This window comes from Acanthaster planci, linkage group LG03 (assembly GCF_054643075.1).
Source record: "Acanthaster planci isolate LZ-2023a linkage group LG03, COTS_SCS, whole genome shotgun sequence".
Taxonomy (NCBI): Eukaryota; Metazoa; Echinodermata; class Asteroidea; order Valvatida; family Acanthasteridae; genus Acanthaster; species Acanthaster planci.
The window spans coordinates 17,611,785-17,625,834 of record NC_141779.1 but is presented as its reverse complement, the minus strand read 5'-3'; the positions used below and the strand labels follow the sequence as shown (position 1 = coordinate 17,625,834).

Below are 14,050 nucleotides of genomic sequence, written 5' to 3'. Positions count from 1 at the left end.
AGTAACTGACCAATCAACCCATCTGTGAGGTAACCAGTAACTGACCAATCAACCCACCTGTGAGGTAACCAGTAACTGACCAATCAACCCACCTGTGAGGTAACCAGAAACTGACCAATCAACCCACCTGTGAGGTAACCTGTGATGTTTGTGTTGGACAGGAACAGGTCATGCTTCTGGTCTCTGTAGGAGGACCATACCGTCGACTTCTCCAATATTGCTGTCACCTGCACACCAAACAAATGAGGAGAACTTTAAGTCTACAACTGGTGGGTTTCAGAGATGTCACAAGTACGGTTGCCTTCATGTGGTATTTGAGCCTATTTCCAACAATCTGCCCCCCACCCCACCAAGTTAATCCCCCACCCAGAAATGTGTTCTGCATCTGTCCTTGGTTTTAGATACTGCTGAATTGAGTTATTCAAAGAACATACTGGGATGATATGCAATGGCAAATGTGAGGGGGTGGCAGTATACTGGAGCCACTTCCCTTCATCCAGGCAAATTTTGGGGGGGAGGTTTATAGGGCTGTGCCAAATATCCGAATAACCCAATATTCGAATATTATTTTTCGAATTTGAATATTCGAATGCAAAATTCATGAAAAGGAAGGGAAAATTTTCTTTTGTTTTAAATGAGAAAAATTGCACTATGGAGGCTTGTCACAAGCAGATTCAAATGAAAAGCATCAGAAATCTTACAACAATTTAAAAAGTAAATTATTCATTAAACAATTTAAAAGGAATAGAAATTGTCAACTGGGCAAGAAGTCTTGTTCATCTCTTAAATTTCGCTAAATCGTGGCTGGAGATACTCCTAGACGTGAGAAGCTATAATATTGATCATAATGAACAATTGTATGTTGCAACTGATTTTGTATATGATTTGTTCATCAACAATCTGCCGGTCGGTGCAACCGAATATTTGGATATTCAATCAAACTGAAGGTCGAATATTCGAATAGTAGATAATTCGAATTGACTCAGCCCTATAGGTTTTTGAATTTTTTTACTATTTCATTTCCTTTCTGTCCCAAAGCGTGTAAGAGGTGCCTGAAGTTAGCTTCACCCCTGGAAAGAAAGGTCACAAAAGGTCACAAACAAATTCTCAATTTTTTTGTCCCCCCCTCCTTTAGACATTTGGTGAACTTAAATTTTGCTTCACTCTGTTAACCCATTCACGCCGGTATTCTTTTGACCACGACTGCTGGGCTGCGATATGCCCAGTATGCAAAGCCCTGTCCAGCAGCCGGCCCATATTGAAACCGCAAGTCCATTATCAATAGAGTGTGTGTGTGTGCTATGCACTAATCCTCACACAAAGCGGCGGCTGTCGACGTCTCCCGGAGCGAAGGGGTTAAGCAACAAGAAATGCTTCTAAATGTTTCTGAATGCCTTGGCATACACTACAGAACCGGTAACCGGTGGCTTCGCGGCCCGCTACAAACCTGCTCTCCATACTCCAAGCAGTTGGCCATGGCCTTGAGGGACTTGACAATCTGTGCCTTGGTGGCAGCTGGGTTGTCTAGCGAGGTGAGGCTGTCCGTCAGCAGACCCAGCAAAAACGTCACCAGATCACTGTCTAAGGCCTGTAAGATTAACACAGATGCACAGATTGAGTCCCGTCCCAATAAATCTTGCAATGGTAAAATTATCCAGAAAGCTCCTGTAAAGTATGAGGCAAAGAGTGCTTTGAACATTTTGCCGATCAAACTTGTCAAAAATATTGCTGTAAATTTACAAATCTGTGCTTGCTGTCAGTAGACATTTGAATAGAGACAATGATGTGGAACTTTGAACTCCATCAACTAACTTTGGGAGGAAACAGAACAAACATCTTGGCAGTGCAAATATACACAACGTCCTGGGGACTTCAATTCTGGAAAAGCCTCTATTCCACGAGTGCTTCCAGGCATAAACATCTTCTCTTTTTGCTGCTCTGAACACGCACCTGTTTGACGAGGTCGGACTGATCTTTCTGGAACATTTTGTGTAGGCTGTCGCAGGCCACAGCCGTCATGTCAGGTCGCGTCTTCATTCCTGCAATCATCGGCCCGATGCAATCACTCTGGGCCATGCTGCGCACGCAGATCTAAATCACCAATTACACCCCCCAAAAAAGCAGGTATTAGCACCAACAAGCAGTATGGAAATCTCACAACACAGCACACTTTCAAAAACATTGCCTAACAGTAAATTTATGCTTGGATAAAAATCAATAGAGAACCAGACATGGCAATTTGCATCATACGTCAAGTTGGCTGGTAACGTGTGTTTGCTCAGTGACAGTTTCTTTAGCTTGTTCGGTCTCAGTCTTCTTTTTCATACAAATTCCAGACATTTTGAAAGGCCTTATCAAAAAAATTGAGCTTCTGGGTCTGTTAATGTTCTACGAACAACAAATGACACAAGTGCTCACATCGTCCTCTACAATGCTGTTGACGGCAATAATCGCAGCCCGCGGGATTGCGTCATTCTTGGACTTCATGGAGGTGAAGATGGTGGGTATGTGACCCAGCTGGGGCAACTGAGCCGCAAGGTTGGCTTGGGCCTTGAAGAGACTGACCACTGCAGACGTCACCATCTCCAGCTCGTCACCCTGGAGGGCAAAGACATGCAGATGCTCTGACGCTCAGTCGACATTTCATTTCGGAACTCTAAAGGCCATTTCACATTATTATCTTGCCAATGCATGCTGTCTGCGCTCAACAGAAGTGGGCCAAGGTCACATCAAACCAAGGCCTGCAAGGCACCAAATAAGAGTTTGTGCCTAGATCGGCTGTGATTTTCTTTGCTGGTAAAGCCTGTCAGTCCTGGTCTTGACCAGGGCTGCATTTTAACTGTGAAACTTGGACTTCTTCTGAACAGTGTTGAATTCCTGCTAATGTGAAAGCTTTTCTGCAATCTTGAGGTTTGACTCTGGTCCAAAACTGACATTTTGAACTCTGTGAAAAGTCTTGTACACCAACAGGTAAAACAAACCAGCAGACAACAGTAACAGTCTTAAAGCAGTCTGCATGTTTATGCTTCGGGATGTTTACTAAACCATGCACTCAAAGCAAGAAGGAATCATGGACTTAACCATAACCAAGCACTACTGTTTGACAAAACATAAATACTGTTTCACACTGTTGCATTGCTTACATTGGGTGACTTCTTCTGTAGCAGGTCGGTGAATTTCTCCATCAAGGCCACCATAAACTCCCGGGGTTTGCGCAGGACCCACGTGGGCTGGGAGATGAAGAGCCGCAAGAAGACACCTCCTACCACCACCTCACCTTCCGTGTCCACGTAGGCCACGGAGAAGGTCTCGGGAAGCTTCCATGTGGTGTCAATGTCTGCGTTCTGATTCACATAGTGTCTGCAGGGACAAGGTCAAAAACAGTTGTGAGCATTTTGAATCACATGTTGGGGGCCTAACAAGGACTTGGCTTACGTTTGAGGTTTGAGGCAGAGAGCAGAGTGGTAGCCAAGATGATGATCACAAGCCATCACGAATTAATCACAAATCATCAAACATACGTGAAAGCTTAAGATTTTCGTTCACGAAAAGGTGAAAACTGCATCCTGTCTTATCTATCACTCTGTTACTTGTGACCGCACTCATCATCAGGCAACTAGTCAGACTTGTGATGGACTCAACTACAACTCTGGTAAAGACAGCCTTCAGAAACAAGGATCAAGACCTAAAAAAAGACCAGGCTTCCATTGCACCAGCAATGCCTCACGCTCCTTTGACCTGTTGCCCTTTGAGAATTGGCATTCTTTGTTCATTTGCACCGCTAGACTGTAGACTTACTTGTTCTTATGCCCAAATATATTTTCCACACAGTATGACAAGCAAGTCCTTGTAGTTTGGATGAACATTAAAGGTCTATGGAAAATGTCCCATACAGGAAGCTCTTCCACGCAGTCAACCCCTAACATCAAAGATGCCACAAGAGATCTCCGATACTCACTCATCTTTCATCCTCTTAACTGTCGCGGAGACTTTCTCCCTCGCCTCTTCATTCCAAATCAACTCCGGATTTTCATGAACGCCTTCAATGAGAAAAACAGGTGTCAACAGACATTACACGACTGCTTAAAAATGCTGATTAATTAGAAGGACCCGTCCATAAAGTGTGTTCTAAAGATAGTACGTGAATGTACAGGAAAGTGGATTTCCCTCCTCTCGCTGCCTATTTGAGGGTTAACTAGGTTTGTTAGCCTAGCAGCCCCTACTCACATCATTTGTAAAATAAAAAGGGAAATGGATAAAGAGCGGGAATAAGTTTGTCTGTCCATCTACTGTGCTGCTTGTTTGTCCGTCAGTCTGACCAAGCACCTTCAAACATGTGTATGCTGGCCTCCGGGCTGTCCCGCATGGCGTCCATGAAGATGGGTGGCAGGAACTTGCAGAGGAGGATGCGGATACGAGGCCCCATCAACTTGTCTGACTGCATCTTGGCAAAGAGCTCGGCCGACTTCTCCCGGACATTGGGGTTGGGCGAATTGCAGAAGAGGTCTAGTACATACACCAGGCCACCTGGATGGAACATAATGTTCATTTCATTTTAAATACAGGTACTATCTTTGCAGTAGGTTTTTTTTGGGGGGGGGCAGGGGGCTGAGGAGTGCTTCCAAAAACTCTACAGTGGCTCTTGTTACGTTGTCAAATTTCATCACAAATGGTGACCAGTAAATAAATTTTAGAAAGAACACAGAGGACTAAAAACAGAATAATCTTCCAACTAGTAAAAACATAAATTTTAACTTAGTAAACCAAGGTACAGAACAGAAATTAAAAATATTATTTCAAAAAGATTCAACTCTGGATTAAATTCTCAAGAACAAAATAACCAAAATTCTCATGACTTGTCATTCTTGTCAATGGAGGCTCGTGTGAGGGTAGCACTGAAGAGATTTACAGACCTTTGGCAGTTATCTCTTTGATGATCTTGGTGTTGGAAGACAGAGCATTCAGGGTCTCAATCACTGTCAAGCAGCCTAGGCAGAGAAACAAAGAAACTCTCATGAGCTGACTTCATCCATGACAAGCAATTAACGGTGGGTGAACACATTTCCCATTTGACAACATTTTCATTTCCTTGTCTTCTTAAATCAAAATCACCCTCAAAGAATTTGCTTGGGACTTTCAAGGATCAGAGATGTAAAGTAGGCTCCCAAACTTTCCCTTGAATTTTCAGGCACACTAGAACAGTGCACGCACATACACGATACCACACTGGCTCTGGAGATCTGTGACACATTTTTTCAGCCTGGGCCACATCTGTGAAGATTTCTTGTAGTATGGAAAGAATGTTTTCCAAAAAGATTGAAAAACCCCTTTTAAAGAGAAACAGGTAGGTTGACTGACCTGATGGTAGAGAATGGAGAGTAAGAAGCAGATATGGAAGTACATTTGAGTCGGCAATGTTGGCCACACATTCCTTGTTGGTTGTGACATTCCGTACCACCTGATATAGAAGAGATTTCCATCCAAACAGTTAATGAACCAGTCTGGAATTTCAACAAAGTGAGGGTATTTAAGAACAAAGCCATTGTTCATGTTCAGTGTATGTGCGATGGAATACAGCCTCCCTGATAAGATTGAAATCTTGTGTGCATATTAAAGAGGGTAGGGTAAGGAAAACCTTCTTTCCCCAATTACAAGCTTTAAACACGAGGTGACAAGACCAGCTTCCAAAATTAACATGAAAAAAGTGGAACAGTTTTCCCATTCACAATCGAAAAGAAATGTCAAAAAAGTGGGCTTCCGCGAGACCCCTTTTCACCGATTTCAGAAACACTCATTATGTATCAATGATATACCTCTGACCCTAAAAGGTCACAGGGAGATATGGCTGTAAACAGGGTGCATCTTCACACACAAGTCTAGCAGTAGAGGCATGCTCAAAATGCTAGGTTCTTGTACAGTTCTGGTCCACCACATTGATTGTTCCATACATCAAGTTTAAGTGCATGATTTATTGTCTTTTTGTCATAAAATAAAACGTATCCTGGTCTCGTGCAGTTCCAACACAAACACAAAATTTGACCTCGCATGTTTCTGAAATTGGCCCAGTTGGTTGCGGACCGGAATTGCCTCTTATTTCTCTCATGTTGATTTTCGGCAAATAAATTGATTGCACACTGGTTTCTGAGTGGCCAATCTACCTCCAACATCCTAGATGTCGCACTATTTGAAGCTTTTTCCCTACCTCTTTAATGTTCTTGACTGACTTGCAACATGCTTCACCCTGAGGAAGCACTGCTTACATACTAAACAAGCTCATAAATATCGGGGTTGGAAAGAACTAGATTTTATGAAACCTTCTCACACCTGGTGGGCATTCCACCCTCCGTCAATTTCAGATATCCACAGACAAATTTTCTCTCTAATCAGAAGGCCAACATGCCTTAGGTATTACCTCTAGTGCCAGCATTTGCAGCTTGGTAGCACCAGTCAGCTTCAGTAAGGAGAAGAGGAGTTTGTAATGTCCATTGCACTGTATCTCGGTACCTGCAAAATCAATCAAATCCCTTCCACCTGTCAAGCTAAATAGGCAGCTTAGGCCAACCCTTATGATTCCATCCAATACTGGTTTTTTTCTTGACTATAACAGCGCCAGAATTCCATTTCGCTAGTGTCTGATTTACAATTAAATATAGTATTTGTGGCAATTATGGAGATGCACTATACTAGATTTGAAATTGACCAGACAGAGTGAGGCAAAAATCACTTTTAACGAAACTGATTTTTTTCCCTACTCTTTTCAAAGTTCTTGTAAAATCTACAGAGGCATAACTGGGCAATAGTTTTTCACTTAATTAACCAAACAGCTGATTAACAATTGCCTCAAATCCTCCAATGTTCAGTAGTATAAATTTGTCACAAATCTTTCCATCCAAATGACATCTACAACTTACGAAATAAATTAAGAATCCAAAAACTTCTCAAACTGATAGTCCATGGCAAACTTAGTAAAAACAAAGTCATTTGCTTATCTAATGTGATCGTGTCCTAATGTGGTCGTGGCTGTAGCCACTATTGCAGACTTGTGTGCAGTGTCAAGCAGCAGCCAAGTCATTGGAATGTGGCCTGATTCTGTGTATGACTTACCAGGGTTGTTCTTGATGACGTTGCCCAGTGATTCCAAGGCCATCTCACAGTCACGTAGCCGTTTGGCCTGGGTGCTGTTTTTACTGGTGTCTACCGCTTGGGATGTCAGGGCCATCAGGGAGTGCAGGTACTAGACACAGACAGGATGACAGAAGGAACAAAGCTGGCTTTGAGGCTGCATCAGATTCTCTTGCCTAGGGCTAGGTCTTGCTCTTTGTCCATTGGAATAAGTGGACAACAGACCAAGCCATAGCCCTTGAAGCCTGTTTACAGCCTTATCTTCTGTTGTTATTGAAACTATAAAAAATGGACGTACTAGACACAAATGGCATGGCAGAAGGAAGAAAGTTGGCTAGAGATTATGCTACAAGCCACTGAATCTTACCTGAGCCTGGGAGCCTAGATAATCTAGTAAGCTGACGGTGAACCCCTTAGCATCCTGGAAAATAGATATTTAACAAATTTAAGAAGTGCTGAAACACTTCTAAACCACTTCAACTTTCCAAAGTGTAAAGAAAACTGAAAACATCAAGAAATACATAAACAATTCAAAATTCCCTATTTTAATTCTGAGTAGGACCCAAAATTTTGGTGAAGAGTGCCCTCAATTGTTCAGGCACATGATCAGTAGACACAATATCAGCATGGAAATAAAAATCCTCACCTCCAAGGGAAAGGTTGGCTGGTCATTGTACACTCGCACAAATACCTCACCAATGATCAGCTCTTTGGCATGAGCAGAGAAGATGAAATCGGCCCCGAATGCCGGGTCACTCTCTCCCTGGAAGTAAAGAAGGCAAATGAGATTGTATTGCAAAAATATCGCCGACAAATTCAGAGCATTCTGATCCGAACCCAACAATACTAAAATGGAACACGGATTGTTTGTGCTGAATGACATGCTGAAAGCAGAAATAAATGCAGAATTTGTGTTGCAGAGTAAACCGATTCATTTTCTTTTTGTAAATTGATGCATCCGAGAGAGACTACTCACAGTTCTTATGTGGCTATGCTGTTGTTTGGAAGCAAATTCTGTCAACTCCGCCCGGGTTGAGTTGTCCCATATCAGATAAGGATTCTCCGTGTTGCTGTTCATGATCTTCAAAACCTGCAACATGAAAAATTAGGGCATTCGCTTACTTTGGACAACTTGTACTATGGAGTCAAAGAATGCTCGCTTAAGGACAATATGTGAAGGTGTAGCAGTAAGCTGGGGGGGGGGCACTGGTGATTCCTCTGGCATGGGATCAGCGAACGGAACTGGATAAACATGGATCTTACTACAATGACAGGTACTCCTGCAGGGCAATCACTGCATCAGGTCACTGTGCACTCAGGGGGGCACCCCCCCCCCACACACACTGTTATAGTAGGAACTAGTTATTTTGGAAAGAGGCTGATGCAAGGCTTCTGCCATTATCAGGGTAGGGGGGATCCTGAGCGTGCAGTGGTCACGTGCTGCGATTGATCTCTACAAAACAATGACACAATTCAAAACTATGAGGGCTTACTCTGTTGGTGGAATGATTTCATAATAAAAAGCTGCACATTCAGCAGACTGTCAGAGTCACAAAACTCTCTCATCGGAGAAGTGTATTCAGAAATTTCAGAATGGTCATGACATGCGAACACTCGGGTCACACAAAACTGACATGCAAGACACGTACAATGTACCATTTCACTAACATGTTGATATATTTTTATCTACAAATGGCAGCGCGGAGGCACACTGAAACAACAGCAAAGAAAATAATCCTTAACTTGCTCTTGAAAGGTGGAAATATAACAAGGCAAAATATGAAGAGGCAGAAGACAAGACAGTACCCAAAACCCATGAAAATATTCTTAGGAATTAATGAGGTCCGACAGAAACTCAAACTGTGATGAAGAGATTACACTCACAACTCATTTTCTCTTGTTTTTATCTATCCCTAAGTTTTGATTTGTTTTGTGTTAGTGAAACACTGTCCAGATTATTAGAGAACAATATTCTATTTTTGTGGTAGGGAGTGCTACATTTCTACACCATCAACAGTAAACATGACGAGTGTTAAGATCAAAAGTTTAAGTGAGGAATTCTGAAAAAAAAAGTAACCATATCAGAGTGTTAAGATCAAAAGTTTAAGTGAGGAATTCTGAAAAAAAGTGACCCTATCAGAGCCATTTTATTGGGACCCCAGCAAACCAACCATCGTATAGCTATCCAGGCACACACATTTCTGACAGGAACAAAATCTGGAAACCAATCCCAATATACAGGGATGACAACAAGAACAAAAGGGTTGAGTTCAGATAGATTTGAAACACTAGTCATACATGAAAAATATCCTTAAGACAATTAACACTGTATTTGTATTAGTCTGGTTGGATGGATGATTCAAACAACACTTAATACCCTCAGAAAAATTAAATACTTGTTAAGCAAGTGGTCTTTATCTATTCCCTAACAAGTGTCACGCAACTTACAAATGTGAAGCACTTTTGGTCCGCAACTAGGCAGAAATATCACTACAATGATTTCTACGTTCTCTGAATCTCCATTGAACTCAATTCGATTCATCTACATGGAGATGTGACGTTATTAACCACTTCATGCCGGGCCATTTTTCAAGGTTGAGGATGCTGGGCCGGCATGACTATCATTTTTTCCGTTCTCAAAATCCTTCAAAAATTCATCATTTCATTTAACGGTCATTTATAGCCGCACGAAGTAATCTTTAGGCTTTACTCTAAGTTGACAGGTGACCTTCATTGACACCCGAGTATTTCAGCCAGGCCTGCAGCCTTCTAAAAAGAGCCCAGATTGTGCGGTGTTGTATAACTGTCTTTTGTTCACGAACCTGGCTTAGTGCCCTGCTGACCTCTTTTCAATAGGGGCCAGATTAGCGTGCAGCGGTGCTGTGTGGCTCATCGCTGTGGTGGTAGAGCGCTTTTGTCCCCGATGGTAATCCGCTCGCTCTCAATGCCCCAAACCCTGGTATACGGTTTCAAAACAAGGCTGGATTATCACCACTTTTGAGAGTGAAAAATGTCGGTAATTCCCAGCAGCCTGGTCTTTTGTTCGGAGTACGGTCTTTTGTTACAGGGCCCTGTTTCCTTTGTCCGAGTTCGGAGACCCCGGCCAGCATATAAACCATACGCCTCCGATTCCGGAGTCCCCGGCAGGAAGTGGTTAACACTTAGTGAGTGGTGGTTACGGCAATGGATGACATCATATCTTACCTCATTGACAGGCACAGCAACCTAATCAGCGTGTGCATTGGAATGAAAGAAGCAAGGCATTATGGGTAAACCAATAGAAAGAGTAACAAGTGAAAAAGTAGGACGTCCAACAAAACGCGCAAAATCTGACGGCAACATATTCTGTGATAAATGACCAACACTGGGGTCAACTAAACATGTTCTTTTTTGTAAGAAACAAGGAGGCAATGCTAAGCAAAAACACAGTCACAGCTAATAAGGCTGCATTTATGGCCAACATTTCAATCAAGAGACCAATTCATAGCCTGCTGTAGCCATGGTTGCTGCAGCAGTAAAGTTGGTAAGTATCCCCCCGCCGGGTTTCAATTTTTTTCTGCTGATGTAACAGAATGAATGGGGATGAAAGCTTCATAAAATTAGGGTCAGTTGGTAAACCGGAAGCAGAAGTATTTTCTTTTTTTTTGATTCACAGTGTGTTAGACTCTCTAAAGAACCTCGTTTCTTTAGGTTTGGTTCCACTTGGAACATTTCTGACTTCATTCTCTTACTTTTATAAGGGTCAGACATGTCAAACATATCTTTTTCCCTCACACGGCTCTCTAAGGATAACGCATGGAATCCTATCGGACCTGTTAGACTGTACTGACCTGATTGGACGTTTGCAGGCACAGCTGTTTGGCTAGGAAGGGAGTGAGGAGAGCCGACAAGGACTTGCGGATAGCGGGGTTCTCCGGAGTTTTCTCTTCGTCTTGACGGTAACCTCCCAGCCTGGTCAGAGCAATCAGGCTCAGCCGGGCAAGGTTGTTGGCCATTTGCTGAAGGAAAGGAGAAGGACGAAATGCAAACACCGTATGGGAAAGCACAGGGAGTGAAAATCAACTAGAAGACATTCAAGCGAGTCACTCTCGGTAGACCTCTGTCTGGTTTTGAAAAACTGACCAACATGTTGTTAAGCCACTGACGCTTGCAGAAAGTTAATCCTTAGTTGGCAGCAACTTTTGCCTCAAAAAGCAAATTAAACATCCTATGTGTTGAAATGGAAGACACATTCATTTGGCATTTAGTAGAAATATGTACTATTAAGTGTTTTTATTGCTGTGTAACTATTTTAACACTGTCAATTATTCCTTCGACACAGTTTTGCAAAAAATTGGTTAGGAAAAACTGCTCATTTCTGTTCCACTTGTGATGTGGCAGAAGAAAGCTCTGTACCCTTAAGTGGATAAAAATATTGCACATGCAAGTATTATTTCAGGTAACACTGCTGGAACATTTATCAACAGTAATACTAACAGGCAGGCACAGAACGGCTGACACGGATTCTTTGAGAGATGCTTGACCTGGTTCATTGTTAACTGAGGAGATGACTGCTTATTGTAATTAAAGCTATCATATTGAGGACACTTTTTAATCCAATTGGAACTTCCAAAATGCTGAAATTAGAAAACTTTGTAAAGTCTACATTTCTGCCATCTTTGTTAAGTACAGTATGTCTCCTGCATGAGGGCCCTGAAGATTTGACAGCCACCCCCCTATACTGACAGACAAACAGACAGCCTGACAGAGCAATGAATCTAGATGAGTCTGGAATTTATCTCAATCCCAGACTCATCCACAGTGAAGTCATACTTGAAGAGGAAGAACAGCAGGTGCCATGGAACACACAGACAGACAGACAGAGACATGGACAGTCAGATCTACTCACCTGTTGGTTGGTGCTGGAATCCACCTCTACCCCAGACTCATCCAGAGTGAAGTCATAGTTGAAGAGGAACAGCAGCACGTGCCATGGGACAGACAGACAGGCAGACAGAGTGATGGACAGTCAGACCTACTCACCTGTTGGTTGGTGCTGGAATCCACCTCTACCCCAGACTCATCCAGAGTGAAGTCATACTTGAAGAGGAACAGCAGCAGGTGCCATAGGACAGACAGACAGGCAGACAGAGTGATGGACAGTCAGACCTACTCACCTGTTGGTTGGTGCTGGAATCCACCTCTACCCCAGACTCATCCAGAGTGAAGTCATACTTGAAGAGGAACAGCAGCAGGTGCCATAGGACAGACAGACAGACAGACAGACAGAGTGATGGACAGTCAGATCTACTCACCTGTTGGTTGGTGCTGGAATCCACCTCTACCCCAGACTCATCCAGAGTGAAGTCATACTTGAAGAGGAACAGCAGCAGGTGCCATAGGACAGACAGACAGACAGACAGACAGAGTGATGGACAGTCAGATCACTCACCTGTTGGTTGGTGCTGGAATCCACCTCTACCCCAGACTCATCCAGAGTGAAGTCATACTTGAAGAGGAACAGCAGCAGGTGCCATAGGATGCCAGCCTGCTGCAGGTGATCCTGGAGGTATTTGTCCACAGCGAAGGCACTCACACACTTACAGGATTCAATGCACAAGGCAGTTAGGTGCTGTAATCAAGAACAACAAAGACCACAAACTTGAAGGGCTTTGTAAGGTTTCCAGACCATCACCGATATATCTGATAATGACAAATGTGACAAACATAGCTTTAGTAGGGCTGCACATGGCCTACCATCTTCTGAAGGGTACAATAAATTAAATTCCTTCTATTGTGGGATATTTATGTACATTGTATCACGTACATGTCTGAACTTCGGCTGTACACTTAAAATGCATCAAGACTACCGGAAATCCGCAAAAGGAATGATGGAACATAACAGGGGATTGTGGATGGGATAAAAGATAATGGAGCATTCTGATTTCTGAGAAGATAAGTAAACATTCCTCATTAAGGAAACAGGTAGGGGGCCAAAAAGAAAAACCTTTACATTAAAGAAGACGAGTTCCAAACTGCTGCTTTGGCCGTTAACTCACGGGCTGAATTTGGGGTTTGCAAACTACCTCAAAGTCTGTGGGGTTTTACCTGGCAGTAAAGAGTCCTGCATAAATCCTTAATGATGGCTGGCATCTCAGTGATTCGGTCCCGACACATCTCAAACTGTGCTGCTACGGCGTAACACTTGATTACATTGATGCACACCTGTGGACAGAGTGACAAACAGACAGACACCCTGGTTACACTATCCATGCCTATGACGGAACCACTGCACTAAGGGCGAGTTTGCATATCATTTAAAAGTCAAAAGAATGAAGATCAGAACAAACATTTTAAAAATTCACCAATAAGAATCAGAATGAAATATTTAATTTCGTTACCTCAAATTTTGAGAATTCAAATCTATTTGTATCTCCGTTTGTTGAGAAATAAACGCACAAAGAAACCTGATGTCTGGCTATGGAAACAGATGGCGAGTTTCTTCTCCAAGATATGCCCAGGAATTATTGTGGACACACCCATTTTTTTGGGAGGACAAGAAATCAGGCTTTTGTCTACACCCCACCGAGAGAAAAGTCTTTTCCAAATTGGGTTGCAAAGTGTACATCTCAAGGGAAATAAGAATAAAGCAATGACTGTAATGGTCCCAAGAGAAGTGCACAGGACATGATAACAAAGCATTCGGGGAGAGAACCTTGATCCGAAATCTTACCTGCACGGCCAAGTCATCAGGTTTACTGGATTTGGCGAGCACTGCAACGCAACGCACAAAGGCTTCTTGTAGAACCTTCAGTGAAAATCAAAGGAGAATCACTTTACTTCCCAGCAGTTTCTACTCCGGTGACTGTATTTTTTCACAGAAATGTCTTAACCCCTTCACGCCGGGACGCGTTAAGAAACACCTTAAAAATTGAGATCCTCAGCCCGC

The 14,050-nt window shown here is 42.8% G+C and overlaps 1 protein-coding gene across 1 annotated transcript in view; it reads right to left on the bottom strand.

The window, feature by feature from the left end:
* dnajc13 (DnaJ heat shock protein family (Hsp40) member C13) overlaps positions 1-14,050 on the bottom strand; it is a 49,024-nt gene that overhangs the window by 3,623 nt on the left and 31,351 nt on the right. The window contains exons 39-57 of the mRNA XM_087134070.1: positions 13,835-13,909; positions 13,210-13,326; positions 12,554-12,733; positions 10,953-11,120; positions 10,327-10,347; positions 8,099-8,212; positions 7,769-7,885; positions 7,490-7,543; positions 7,105-7,234; positions 6,413-6,504; positions 5,359-5,458; positions 4,914-4,988; positions 4,327-4,527; positions 3,959-4,040; positions 3,144-3,360; positions 2,419-2,598; positions 1,951-2,091; positions 1,448-1,588; positions 128-227 (exon numbers count right to left, since the gene is read on the bottom strand). Of these exons, the coding sequence (XP_086990196.1) occupies positions 128-227; positions 1,448-1,588; positions 1,951-2,091; positions 2,419-2,598; positions 3,144-3,360; positions 3,959-4,040; positions 4,327-4,527; positions 4,914-4,988; positions 5,359-5,458; positions 6,413-6,504; positions 7,105-7,234; positions 7,490-7,543; positions 7,769-7,885; positions 8,099-8,212; positions 10,327-10,347; positions 10,953-11,120; positions 12,554-12,733; positions 13,210-13,326; positions 13,835-13,909 (2,305 nt within the window). The remainder of the gene's footprint in view (positions 1-127; positions 228-1,447; positions 1,589-1,950; positions 2,092-2,418; positions 2,599-3,143; positions 3,361-3,958; positions 4,041-4,326; positions 4,528-4,913; positions 4,989-5,358; positions 5,459-6,412; positions 6,505-7,104; positions 7,235-7,489; positions 7,544-7,768; positions 7,886-8,098; positions 8,213-10,326; positions 10,348-10,952; positions 11,121-12,553; positions 12,734-13,209; positions 13,327-13,834; positions 13,910-14,050) is intronic.